The sequence below is a fragment of the Schistocerca cancellata genome, chromosome 7 (assembly GCF_023864275.1).
Source record: "Schistocerca cancellata isolate TAMUIC-IGC-003103 chromosome 7, iqSchCanc2.1, whole genome shotgun sequence".
NCBI classification, from domain to species: Eukaryota; Metazoa; Arthropoda; class Insecta; order Orthoptera; family Acrididae; genus Schistocerca; species Schistocerca cancellata.
In genome coordinates this window covers 593,645,762-593,660,246 of record NC_064632.1, presented here as the reverse complement: position 1 = coordinate 593,660,246, position 14,485 = coordinate 593,645,762, and the positions used below count along the sequence as shown (strand labels likewise).

General features: G+C 36.3%; 1 protein-coding gene across 1 annotated transcript in view; it reads left to right on the top strand.

Annotated features, from left to right (window-relative positions):
* The first annotated feature begins 12,650 nt into the window (after nt 1-12,650).
* The window catches only part of LOC126092017 (protein cornichon), a 70,074-nt gene continuing 68,239 nt past the window's right edge, over nt 12,651-14,485 (top strand). The window contains exons 1-3 of the mRNA XM_049907404.1: nt 12,651-12,946; nt 13,039-13,107; nt 13,190-13,302. Coding sequence (XP_049763361.1) covers nt 12,866-12,946; nt 13,039-13,107; nt 13,190-13,302 — 263 coding nt within the window. The 5' untranslated portion in view covers nt 12,651-12,865. The remainder of the gene's footprint in view (nt 12,947-13,038; nt 13,108-13,189; nt 13,303-14,485) is intronic.

Below are 14,485 nucleotides of genomic sequence, written 5' to 3'. Positions count from 1 at the left end.
TCATCAAGGTCTCGATGTTACCATTACAGTGTTCACCTAAAGTGATTTAGGAAGTCCAAAATTTGATTTGCGTCCAATGCACTGAACGTGTATGACAAGCACAAGAGCACATGTTGAATAGCACACTTTCAATAATTACAAAAACCATCTGCAATTGACTTCATTCACGAAATGTCATTATCAGTCTCTCTTCTGGAAGAAGCTGCATATGTAATACATCTGAAACACACAAAAAAGAAACAACAGCAAAAATGTTCTTGTTAAAGACAGTGGAATATTTTAGGTTTGACTTTACCATGACTTATTGACATGAAATGGAACACCACATTTACATCCACAACACATTTTGAACGTTGAATCTCCACGCGTTAGTACGATGTTTGTGTGTGCGCGCATTGTTACGAATTTGAGGTTACCTGTGGCACTGCCCCAAACGATCAAAGGCACATGTAAACTACCATACGTTGAAAGGAACCTGTGAACACTGGAGGCAGTGCCACAAGTTACCCCAAAATTGTAACACAAAACACACGCATCATACTAACAGATGTAAATCCACCTGATGACGGTTTAAACCTCTGAAATGCATTGTGAATGTAAATAAACCATGACTGATGATAAACTTGTTGTTTCATGCAATAAAGACAGTAGGCTTGGTATCAGTGTACACTCAGCAATATCGTAATGTATCTGAATTAGCATTAGAAAGCATGTTTACTTGATGGGTCAGTCCAAATGAAGTGGTCCAATAAAAATTAAGTTGGTTGGTTGCTTTACCATTTTTAAATATTTTATATGTGATTACCCTATAATTGAGAAGTTCAAAACAATTTTAAAAAATTACCTTTCAACTTTACTGAATGGTGGCCATTGTCGTTTGCAAGCGCACAATGATGTTTCAGTTTAGAGACGTTAGCAAAAATATGAATATCTCTGCACTGAGTTAAGTTACAACATTGCAATTAACGTGATTGTTTTTATAAAAGTGTCCCCTACAACTTTGTCTAGCACGCAAAATACCCTAAATTCAAAATTATCTCCAAAGTTTGGTATCCAAATTTTCAAAAATCGACTTTTTAGGCCCAAAAATAGCAAACTAGGAGTGATTTATGAGAGTCTATTTTTTTTGTATAGTTAGATATCATACACTACTAGTCTCATATGGAGTAAGAACACTTACAAAGGTTTCCTTATTTTTTTATGAATTTTTGAAATTTGAAAAAAAATTTTTTGTAAAGTTCGAGGTTAATTTATCTCAGGTGGGACTGAATATAAAAATATGATTTTTGCACAGTTTGTACACGTACATAATAGCAATGTACTGTACAAATTACAACAATGATATCTGACTGTCAACAAAAATATGAATTTTTGAAAATGAGAAAATTCACATTACTCTAAAACTCATCATATGGCTGTTGCTTATTCATGTGTGATACTGGCAGGATATAATCAACTATTTGTCACTAGTAGATATCTTGAATGATGTTCTTGGGCCAGCAGGGTGGTAAAAATGCACAAAAACATTGTTTTCCAAACTTATTCTTTTAACTTGTCAATCACACACGCACAACTATGTCATTCAACGTTAAAGACAGAGATGTAATTTTACTGACACAATGATCATCATAAATTTCAGTTTTTTGATGTTACACAGCATCGAACTAAGTTTTCTGCAATGCCAAGGAATTTGTGGAAATGCCTTGTTCCTTTCATTGCTATACAGTTTTCAAATCTGGTTTGAAGTTTTGTTTTCATATGCAGAACCACTTCTTTCTTGATCAGAAAATTGGTAATGCCTTCAATATTATCCTCACAGAAGACATACATGTCCTGTACTGTGAGAATTTGGTCTGTGGTTGGTCTTTGTGGGCTGGATTTACTTACTTCACGTTTTGTTGTACCTCCTGCTCCATCACATGCATTTTTACCATGCAAGATGCAAAAAAAGTGCCATTCAGCCTCCAACCCACAGTCTACTTTGTGGTTGCACAGATTTGAAAATTCTTTTTGTTCTTATTCTGACCACAACTTCCATATGAAAAGTATATCAGCTTCTCAACCTTGGGAAAATTTTCTTTTATGTAATTTATTACTTACTTTTGAAACACGTGTACAGCCAAAGTGTTGTGCTCCAAGTAATTGCTTAGAATGAAAGTTGAACTGCAAACTTCAGTTTCCTCATTTTAAAATTAGAGAATAAATGGATGCACTATTCCCTGGTCACTGACCCAGTGGTAACCTTGTATTTAATCCTGAATCACAAATATAAAATTTTCTGCAAAATCAGCTGGTGCTATGCATTCAGCTTCATGAAGTTGTGCTTTTTTGTTCTCCAAAAACTTACTTTGGATTTGAGAAACTCCAAATACTCTTCCTGAGATTTAACAACCTTTATCATTTCAGTTGACACACAGTGTTTGAAGGTAATACTGTCTGGCATTTCCTCATCATATTCGTGAAACAATTCAATAACAGTTTCCTTACCAGGGCATTTATTACAAAATATCATCATGCAGTCATAACTGTTAGTCTCACAGACCATTAAATCTAGTAACTCTTTGTAGTTAAGATCACAGAGTTTTGCACACGCAATCATCAGTCTGACATTTTGATGATATAGACAAACACATATGGAGTGTGTCCCTGAGGATCCAGCCAAAATCCACCACTTAGGACAGAGGTAACAAAATTTTGACCTAATTTTGCATTCCAGATGAGAATTTTTGAAAGTTACATAAAGTTCATTTAAATTTGACAGCACTAGTCGTTTCTGTTTTGTTATTTTAACTCCATTTATAGCAACTCTTTTGATATCTTTGCAACCTGGGCACATTCTACTGTTTTCATCATCATCAAAAAACTGCTGGATCTTTTTAATTGTTTCTTCACTCATACCTACTCCTTTCTTCATTCCTGAAACTGGAAGAATGCTGTGCTCTTTCACTAATTTTTGGTTAGTTTAGCCAAACGATGAGAAACATAGAATTCATGAAATATTTTTTTTCTCTTGACCATGAGTCAGGCAACAAACTCAAAATTTTAACTTTTCTCTCTTTATATGTCACTGAACATTTAGTTTCTCGATTAAGCTCAAATATTCAGTGTCAGATGATGCAGGTGGTGAGTTTTCTTCTTCTGTAGAAATACTGTTGGTATCTGTATTATTAAAGAATGATTACAAGTCTTTTCTAATTTTGTCTGAAATTTGTTGTACCTTATTTTCAATAGCGTCTTCTTTTTCTGCTACTTAATTTTATTACTTTTGAAGCAGGAGATACGTCTAACTTAGAACAAGCAAAATCCAATATGCTAACAGCTTCGTCATTAGGAATATAAATGTCATTAACAATGTTACATGATTCTGATTCTGGATTCACAACAAATAGTTTTGAGTAACAATTTGGGCACAGGGAATTTCCAGGAATCATATTACGTTTCACTTGTGAAGCTGTTTAACTCTCACATAACAAAACCAGGACAAATGTTCAACCAGAATGAGATTTTCTCTCTGCAGCAGAGTGTGCGCTGATATGAAACTTCCTGGGAGATTAACTGTGTGCCGGACCGAGACTCGAACTCGAGACCTTTGCCTTTCGTGGGCGAGTGCTCTATCATCTGAGCTACCCAAGCACGACTCACGCCCCATTCTCACAGCTTTACTTCTGCCAGTATCTCACCTCCTACCTTCCAAACTTTACCGAAGCTCTCCTGTGAACCTTGCAGAATCCTTTCTTTCAGGAGTGCTAGTTCTACAAGGTTCACACAAAAGCTTGGAAGGTAGGAGGCGAGATGCTGTCAGAAGTAAAGCTGTGAGGACGGGGCGCAAAATGTGCTTGGGTAGCTCAGATGGCAGAGCACTTGCTCGCAAAAGGCAAAGGTCCAGAGTTCGAGTCTCGGTCGGGCACACAGTTTTAATCTGCCAGGAAGTTTCACAAATGTTCAAGTTTTATTTCTATCAAACCTTTAGTAATAGGCTTTTTATGAACTTTAAGTGGATCGCAGCACTTTCTTCCAAAAATGTTGTTTTACTTGAGAATATATTTCTGCTCATGATACTTGCACACTGATGTTACAAAAGAACTTACTTGAAATTTAAACAAAGTTTGTCTAACTTCATCGAAGTCAGACATTTTTCAAGTTTTTTGAAACTGAACTGTAAACTGTTTTGTGACACACTTTACCTACTATCTGTCCAACAGAGCACTGTTCATTCATGTTATTACATTCCAGTTAATCTCTCAAAATTAATTACAAATTACACACAGAACAAAGCACATAACACATTCTACACTCTTGAAGTACGTACATCCACTCTAACAGAGATTTCAGAACAGATATGATTTAATGCCCAACTCGTGTGTAAATCTTGAAATCAAAGGCAAACAGACAGTTCCATAAGATCTGCATAATGAATCAAAATGCACATTTTCTCAGTATGGACTTTCTCCAATGGAGTCACCCTACAAAACATGGAATGCATTTAAATAGAAGTGGTAAAACTCTCGAGGTAAAAAAAAAAAAAAAAAATCTTCATATGTTAGAAAAACTGTCAACAAGAAAATGGTACTGCCATCCCAGTGATGTTTTCAGGAGCAATCAAACGAGCAGCCTTCAACATCAAATAACTGCCAACACAAATGTGATGATACTGCAAATACTACTATATCGGATGCATGAACACAGACAAAAATAACAGAAACAACTGGACAACCCATAAGAAAGAAAACAACACAAACTACAACAAAAACAGTTAAGCAGCCATCAGTTTCTCCAGCAGATAGACTCCCACAGCAACAAAAACAGTCAAGCAGCAATCAGTTTTTCCACCAGCAATGAACAAAAAGACACCAACAGCAACCAAATCAATCAACCTTTCATCAGTCTCACCAGCAGCGATAAACACGATGACACCTACAGCAGAGAAAACGGTGATCCAACAGAAGAACTGTTGTTTCTCAACCCAGATTCAACGATTTTTTATGGACAGGACTGAAGAGGAAAAGGCCACCACTCAGTCAGCTGCAGCAAGTAAGGTAGAACCAAAAATTTCTCAACAGTGTTCAATACTTCCTGAGTCTTACAATCAGCAAATTCACTTCCACCATGCACAAGGACTCAAAAACAAATTGAGTGAAATAGAAATTTTAATAAATAATAAGTGAAATATCCAAATACTATGTATTACTGATCACTTTGAGCTGTTCTAATATTGAATGTGTTGTGGTACCACAGCTTAAACTGATAAATCATTTCTCAAGGAAAAAAATCAGGGTTGGAGGGAGCTGCATATTTGCAAAGAACGATACTATTTGCTCTACCACTGGACATATGCAACTCGCACAACACTGAAAAAGACATAGAATTATCAGGTATAGAACTTAATGAACATTGTATTTACATAATATTAGTATATGTATCACCCTCAGGCAACCTAAGCTGTTTCTATAAGAACTTGGCCATAGTATTAGAAAACTAACAAAACGGATATCTTACAGAATTGTAATCTGTGGCGATTTTAACATAGATTTCCTAGTAGAAGATAGCGACCATGTAAACTTCAAAAACTTTATGAATCTCTACAATCTGGAACTAAAGGTTAAATCCCCAACCAGAATAACCAACCACAGTGAATCTTGTCTCAACCAAGTAGCTACTGACACAGACTGCACAGCATGCTCTGTAAAGCTAGGATTCGCTGACCACAATGCCCTAATTATACAGACACCAGTAAGCAAGCCCCCTCAAAAAACATTTACAACACAAACTAGAAATTTCTGTCAAAGCAATATCCACACCTTTCTGTCCCACAAGCAAACAGAAAACTGGCAGGATATATATCAGTCTCAAAATGTAGTTGACAAATTTGAGACTTTTCTAAATACTTTTAGTTATTATTTCAACTACCACTTCCCTTAAAAACAAAACATATTTCCAATAACAATAAATCCCCCAAGTGTATGACCCCTGGTATCATCACCTCAGCAAAAAGAAAAAGAGAACTCTTCAACCTCAGCAAGACCAAATTCGACAATACTGAAGAATTTGAGAATTACTTTACCAAATATAAAAAAATCTTTATAAATGTAGTTAATGCAGCCAAAAAACTTCAAAATGATAACCTGCTCAAATTATCAGTTACCAAAAGTAAATGCAAGTGGAAAATCATTAATACACACAGTGGCAGAAATCAACAGCTGAAAAGTAATATGAACCTAAAAATAAATGGGAAATCACTCACAAACAAAAAAGAAATAGATGAATTTAACTCACATTTTATTAAAAATGTTGAAAGTATCATAGACCACCTTAAAAATACTCACCTCCCAAACTTAGAACAGCACAACTGCACTGACACGCTATTCGTATTACCAACAACAGAGGCAAAAATAGGAAAAATTATTCATACAAAAATTAACAAAAAAATCCTGTGCAGGACAAGACCAGATCCCCTGCTTTCTTCTCCATAACTGCAACAACCTCATACGTAAACACTGCCCCACACAATAAACTCTTCATTCCTAAACGGCGTATTTCCTAATAAACTCAAGACCACAGAAGTCATACCCATTCATAAAAGAGGAAGTAAAGATGATATCAGCAATTACAGGTCAATAGCAGTACTCGAATATACTATGGCAGACAGACTAAATTCATTTCTGAAAAACAGAAATGCCATATCAACTGCTCAGTTATCTAATACTGAAAAGGCTGTTAATACAAATAATACCCAAGAGAGGTGTGGTTTCTCGATCTGATTACGTATATTTAGCCACTCTGATAGACAAAACAAAATAGGCCTTTCTAATATTGCAGCAATTTTGTAACACCAACGAAATAAACGAGACTGTTTTGGCACAAATGATCATTTTTATAACACGACAGAATATAATTCACGAAGTACCAATATCAAATGCCTATTAGGCCTGATACAAGCAAAAAGGTTTGTTAGGAAATAGTTTCACATTACATTCATATGCACCAGCTCCTCAAGCAAGAGATCGAAAAGTAGTATTACGAAATTTTTGTATAAACTTGGTATCGTTTTATTCTTCCATAATTTGTGTGATGCCCCCGTTTTTTCTCCTTCCTCGTCCTAACGAACAATCTTGTCATCACCAATTCTGTAGCTGTTTGTGCCATTGTCAAAATTTGTTCGCCGATTAGCTTAACTAACCTTGCCAAAATTACAGGTTTAGTTATCCCACTATTATTCTCCGGTTAGGAGTTGTTATGTGTTCGTACAACATGTTTTCCGCGTTACTTCCAGAATAGAACTTCAGTGGCTGCTAGCTGGGGACTGTGCAACTGTCCCTTACTAGTGTAGTGATCTGGCCAAAAAGTCTCTCTCAAAATTTCATTTTCTTGGAAATACCGAGAAAACAATACATAACCTTTCACACCTGTTATTCCTGTTAGTCATTTATTTCCATTCTGGTAGCCTGAATCCATGGATTTGACTAGTAATTATAACAACACTGATCATTAGCAAACCCAATCAACCACATAATAAGACAGCAATTAGCATTCATCCGTTCAGCTTTGCTCCGCTCAGCTCGTGTAGCCCCAGCACCTTTTGCCTGTGGAAAGTTTATTTCTTGATGCGACGAGGATTCTCCTGACAGAGACATCGCGTACACTACGCACGCATTCAAAAATCAACTTACGATTCATTCGTAAATAAACTTGAAATGTGTTCAACCATGTTCAAAAACCAACAGGAATGCGTTTCAAACTCATATGAATGATTGATAAGATAAACGTGCACTGGATGCTAGGCGCTTTGTGAAACAAGTCCCCCCCCCTCAAGAAAACGAGGTTGGCTGCCCCCTTTTCCCGGTAGCATCTAGCTGCTTGCACAGCCAACAACCACATTCCTGTAGCCAGAAGCAGGAGAATCTACTGCTCAAACGCAACTCAACTGAAACTGCTAAAACTAATATAATGTAAACAGTTGTGACGTCACATTCATTGGAGGCAATTTGTTGTAATGAAGCATTGCATAGTCTTCCCAAAGCCTTTGACACACTTTGCTGTTGGCAGACGCTTGCATGAGCACTGTGTGTTGTTGTATATGGTGCATTTCCTTTGCAGTTTAAGTTATTTTAGTTTTTTTTTCTTTCATTAATGTTTTATTGTTGAAGTATTATTCTGCAGTAGCGGGATATGGTAATATCCTTTGTTGGAGTATTGGTTCTTACCCTCAAAATTACAAAAATTTAGGCCTAACTGAAAACTAAAACAATGAAAAATTCCCGGGTTCTTCCCGGATCATATATGCACCCAGATACTAGACCTATGTTTTAAAAAAAAGCAACTTAGATATAAACTCAGACTGGCACCAACATGATACAAGGTCAAAGAACTCTCTAGGGCTAATTCCCCATTCAACAAAACTATACAGTAAAGGAGTCAAATATTGATGTTGTTGTGGTCTTCAGTCCTGAGACTGGTTTGATGCAGCTCTCCATGCTACGATTTTTACCCTCCACGCTGCCCTCCAATACTATATTGGTGATCCCTTGATGCCTCAGAACATCTCCTACCAACCGATCCCTTCTTCTAGTCAAGTTGCGCCACAAACTTCTCTTCTCCCCAATCCTATTCAACACCTCCTCATTAGTTATGTGATCTACCCATCTAATCTTCAGCATTCTTCTGTAGCACCACATTTTGAAAGCTTGTGATTAAAACTACACCCAATAGCAGTGAAGAACATTACACAAGTGAAGGGTTTTAAAGTAAAACTATGGTCACTCCAAACTGAGCACTGCCTCTACAGCATACAGGAATTCCTTGAAAAGAACCTGCTTTAAGCAACTGCTCAACAAAAACATCAGATAATGGATCCCTAACTATTGACTATGTAACATAACTGCATGTAAGTTTTATTGGTATAAATGCTAAATTCTGCTACAGAATAAATATAAGACATAAGTACATTCGATTAAGGAAAGGCAAACCTATGTTTCTAGCATTTGTAGACTTAGAGAAAGCTTTTGACAATGTTGACTGGAATACTCTCTTTCAAGTTCTGAAGGTGGCAGGGCTAAAATACAGGGAGCGAAAAGCTATTTACAATTTGTACAGAAACCAGATGACAGTTATAAGAGTCAAGGGACATCAAAGGGAAGCAGTGGTTGGGAAGGGATTGACACAGGGTTGTAGCCTCTCCCCAATGTTATTCAATCTCTATATTGAGCAAGCAGTGAAGGAATCAAAAGAAAAATTCGGAGTAGGTATTAAAATCCAAGGAGAAGAAATAAAAACTTTAAGGTTCGCCGATGACATTGTAATTCTGTCAGAGACAGCAAAGGACTTTGAAGAGCAGTTGAACGGAATGGATAGTGTCTTGAAAGGAGGATATAAGATGAACATCAACAGAAGCAAAACAAGGATAATGGAATGTAGTCGAATTAAGTCGGGTGATGCTGAGGGAATTAGATTAGGAAATGAGAAACTTAAAGTAGTAAAGGAGTTTTGCTATTTGGGGAGCAAAATAACTGATGATGGTCGAAGTAGAGAGGATATAAAATGTAGATTGGCAATGGCAAGGAAAGCATTTCTGAAGAAGAGAAATTTGTTAACATCAAGTATAGATTTAAGTGTCAGGAATCGTTTCTGAAAGTATTTGTATGAAGTGTAGCCATGTATGGAAGTGAAACATGGATGATAAATAGTTTGGACAAGAAGAGAATAGAAACTCATCTATTTTGTTTTTGGGTCGACAGAAGTGTCCGATCCCACGCGTCGGCTTTGACCCGTGACGTAAGGGTGTTGTCGTGTGTGACGTCATGACGGCGCGGAGTTTGGTTTGAGTGTGACTGTCTCCAGTTCTGTTTTATCTTATTTTGTTTACTTTTCTGATCTGTTCATTCTATCTCATGAGATTTTTTTTTTTTAATTTAAAAACGCTTATTACTTATTTTAATTATCTGTTTCCTCCAATTTCTGTTTTAGTTTATTATATTTATCTTTCTGATCTGTTCGTTCTATCCTGTGAGATTTAAAAAAGGCAAAAAACACTAATCAGTTACTGAAGCATCTTTATCTTCTATGGGTTGCAGGGGTTACGACCCCTGGGGAGGTGGGTGGGTATTCATGCATGGCTGTCTTCACTTACACGTTGTAGCTATGCAAGGCGTCTAAATTTGATTATATTTAGTTTGCCCCCCCACCCAAAACACCCCATTTCCAGCGCTTGTCCCGTTAGTGTCATTAGGCTTCTTGTGGAAAGTGCGTGTGTTTGTTTTTGTTTCCGCCATATTTGTGACGTCATGGGTCAAAGCAGACGGGCGGGATCGAACACTTCCGTATTTCCACTAATCAGGAGGTGTTGAATAGGATTGGGGAGAAGAGAAGTTTGTGGTGCGGAGGATAAAAATTGTAGAGGGAGACCAAGAGATGAATGCACCAAGCAGATACAGAAGGATGTAAGATGCAGTAGGTGCTGGGAGATGATGAAGCTTGCACAGGATAGAGTAGCATGGAGAGCTGCATCAAACCAGTTTCAGGACTGAAGACCACAACAAGAACAACAATAACAACAACAAAACAACAAGTACATTACACATGTGACACAAATATGTAATCATTTTATAGATTCATAGACATGTACCTATTCTTATAACTGCCTAATATGTATCAAATGACCTGTCCTATATCATGATGTGCGTTTCTGTATAATGCACGATTCAGAGGATCAAAACAAACAAATAAATATATATATAAATAAACAGGCTGACTACAATAATGCCACACCCAGCAATAATGTACTTTACTCACAATAAATCTAAACGTACATGGGCGTTTTTATTATCACAGAACAAAATCAAAAGCTCCTATTGTTTAATATTGCATTATTACAAATAAATAAACTGAATGAATATTGGGTGATATTGTTAACTAAATATATGTCACAATTAAATTATATTACAATGATAGAATAAACCATTTAAATAGGCAACAGGCATAAGATCAGTTGTAGAGTAATGTGAATTATTTCCTCATTTTCAAAAATTCATATCTTTGTTCACAGTCAGATATCAATATTGGAATTTTTACAGTACGTTGCTATCGTATAAGTGTACAAACTATGCAAAAATCGTATTTTTAATACTCAGTCCCACCTCAGATAGGTAGCCTAACCCCAAACTTCACAAAGAATGAAGATTTTTAAATTTAAAAAGTTAAGGAAACATTTATTAAGTGTTCTTGCTTCGTATGATGCTAGTATGTATGATATCTAACTATAGAGAAAAATAGACTCTCATAAATCACTCCTTGTTTGTTATTTTTGGGCCTAAAAAAGTGAATTTTTGAAAATGCGGAACCCAAACTTTCGGGGTAATTTTGACTGGTTATTTTTGAATTTAGGGTATTTTGTGTACTAGACAACGCTGTAGAGAACACTTATCTAAAAATAATTATGTCAATTGCAATGTTGTAACTTAACCCAGTGCAGACAGACTGAAAAATCGTCGCGCGCCTACAAATAAAAATGGCCGCCATCCAGTAAAGGTGGAAGATAAATTATTTTAAAAAATTGTTTTGAACTTCTCAAATATAGGGTAATCACATATAAAAAATTAAAAATGGTCAAGCAACCGTCACTGGATCACTTCACATGGATTGACCCGACTATAGCGTACACTGATGTCTAGGTTATGTTGATAAGAGGGCAACTCGGTTACGAGTCTGTGAGTGCGATATTAGTAACAGATTGATCTGGAGTATAGTTCGACGTCGAAGTTTCTTACATCAAAAGTACAAACCAATACAAATACAATATAGCTGTTTCCTTGCCTGCAATACACTCCAACTCATTTATTTTCACCTTCTTTTCCTGCCATTTCCAGCATCTGTAACCTTTAAACTTTGTGCACGACATCTTAATAAAGAAATGGGCTATGTGGTAAGCATTTTCATAAAGGAAACCAACTAGTATATTAATCATATCAACCTTCGCACACTGTCCCAGTCAACAATGGAACGGGATACATTGTAAGCATATTCTTACAGAAACTTAACACACATCATAGTATGTCATGTTATATTTAATGCTTTCCTTACCTGTCCTGCTGTAGACCTGTGTGTTCTCATGCGTATGTCGACAGCCGCTACAAATGTGACATGACCTTTCTCTGCTTTACTATTGCCGCGGAAAAAAATACATATTTTTCACAAGTTATGTTTGTGAATAAAGCTCTACCCGCAAACACCGCAACATGCTACACGTCCGATTTATAATTAAGCCTCGTGATCCAAAACAAATTTACCTACACATTACACCTGTCAAGTGTCAACTATCGCAAAATAGAATGTTTTGATTGTCTGATTCTAACATCTATCATCGCTGACTTCGATATCGAGCTAATATCTTTGGAATGGGAAGCAGTTTAGGTCGGGAAAAATAAACACTCGTCTCTTATCATATTTAACATCGAAACGCTCTGTAAACTGTCAAGATAATTGCGAACTGCTGCCACCAGCTGGAGGTTTTAAACTTAAAGCTAAAAAATAATTTGCAGTGAAACCCTTTGAATAACATTTTCTCTGCCGTAAACACAACGAGTATCAGATTTCAACAGACTTCTACATATATCACTGATAAAAGTTAGGCGAACTATAAGCCTTAGTAGGTCATTTGCTTAGAGCAAAGCACTATAAACAGGTTCATTAGAGAAGAAACCATGTTTGATTACACAGCAATATTCAATAAAGCATTGCGGACTGCTGAAATGTACACCGTACGATATCGATGTATCAATATCGATACCTTGATAGTAAACAGAGAGAGGGAGATAAAAAAAGGTGTGCAGTGCAAAATTTCGAAAATACAGTTGTAGGCATTTAAGCTGCGGAAATGGCATTTAGCTATGCTGCACTAACATACATTATTGCATTAATAATTGATGCTCTTTTAATATTTTCAGCAATATTTCATGTAAGTTTGTTTGACATGCTTTTTTCGTAGTAGTGACTTAGTGAGTCTTATGTCAGAAGGAAGTCCCTTCTTTATTTCACTTATTTTTTTAGGTTATAGCTTTCGATGAACTGAAGACTGATTATAAAAACCCCATCGATCAGTGCAATAATTTGAATCCGGTAAGCTGTATTCGGCAAACCACGCCTCCTAGCTGTCTGAAAATAACATGAGCCTCTGCAGTAATGTCTTGTTTCTTTACAGCTTGTCTTACCTGAATACCTGGTACATCTTTTCTTTAATATTTTGTTCCTCACGGCTGGAGAATGGTTTTCACTGTGTCTGAATATTCCACTCATTGCATATCACTTTCACAGGTAAGCTGCTTTCATCAAATGTATACTTATGTATGACACGATTCTTGAAGTGTACTGAATAATACAGTGGGAACTATGTTATTACTGTAGCGCCAAGCTGTCTTGTATGACACTTAACAGTTTCTTTACGACAAAAACAAGTGCAACAACTCGGTAAAGGTTCGTAAGATTGTGAATAGGGTCATTCCATGTCAATTCAACCAATTCGAGAAAATGTTCCAGCTGATAGTCTCAGATTTGGCTGAAATTTAGCACACCAATGCTACCAAGTGTGGAACACTCACGTACAAAATTTTAAGTTTCACTGCCAATTAGTTCCAGAATTATGGCTTGTGAAAGTAGGTGGCATGACCCGGAAATTGCAACCCGCATCTGTAACCTATCTTCAGACCCAACTTCAGGTCTTAATAACTTTGGAACCGTTCCACACAGTCCACTGAAATTTTTACAACCCAGTAACATCCACTTAGAGAACACACTCTGTGAATCAAAACACCAACAACATATTTCTGAGGGAAAATAAAAAAATTCAAAATGTGATTAAAAAATGTAATATGTTAAAAGGTACATATTGTAGGTGCCCTGTATGCCTGCTATAATTCACTCAAAAAGGGTATAATTTTTTTTTTTTCCACACAAACAGAGTTACATGCACATGAAAGTACAAAAATTTGAAAAATTACCTGAAAAATATGGATTTTCTAAGTGTGGTAGCACAAAAGGACAAGTGATATCCAAGCCACATTTCAAACACTGCATAAGTAGACCATAATATAATATGTGACAAAATTTCAACTTGTTATTGCAAGGCATTTGTGTATAATAATAGTTGACAGAGATGTGTTTGGTTACGTTTCTTTTAACACGATTTAGCAAGTAATAGTGATGATGCAGACAGTATGTTTCAGATAAAGCTGCAGCAATTGTTCGGAACCATTAGGCAACAGAAAGTTAAACAATTGTAGTTTTCAGGGACAGAATGAGTCATTGTTAGGCAGGAACAACAAACGAAACAAGCAACAATTACAGGTTACTCATGTTTTTAAGATTCTAGTTCAGACTGGTCAGTACTGTTATGGAAAGTCAGTATGGAGGCAGAATATTGTACTAGTGGTGCTTTTGTTCAAAGAAGTTGCAGTATTGGTAGAGCACAAACTCCTAAAACAACATATGGAACAAGATG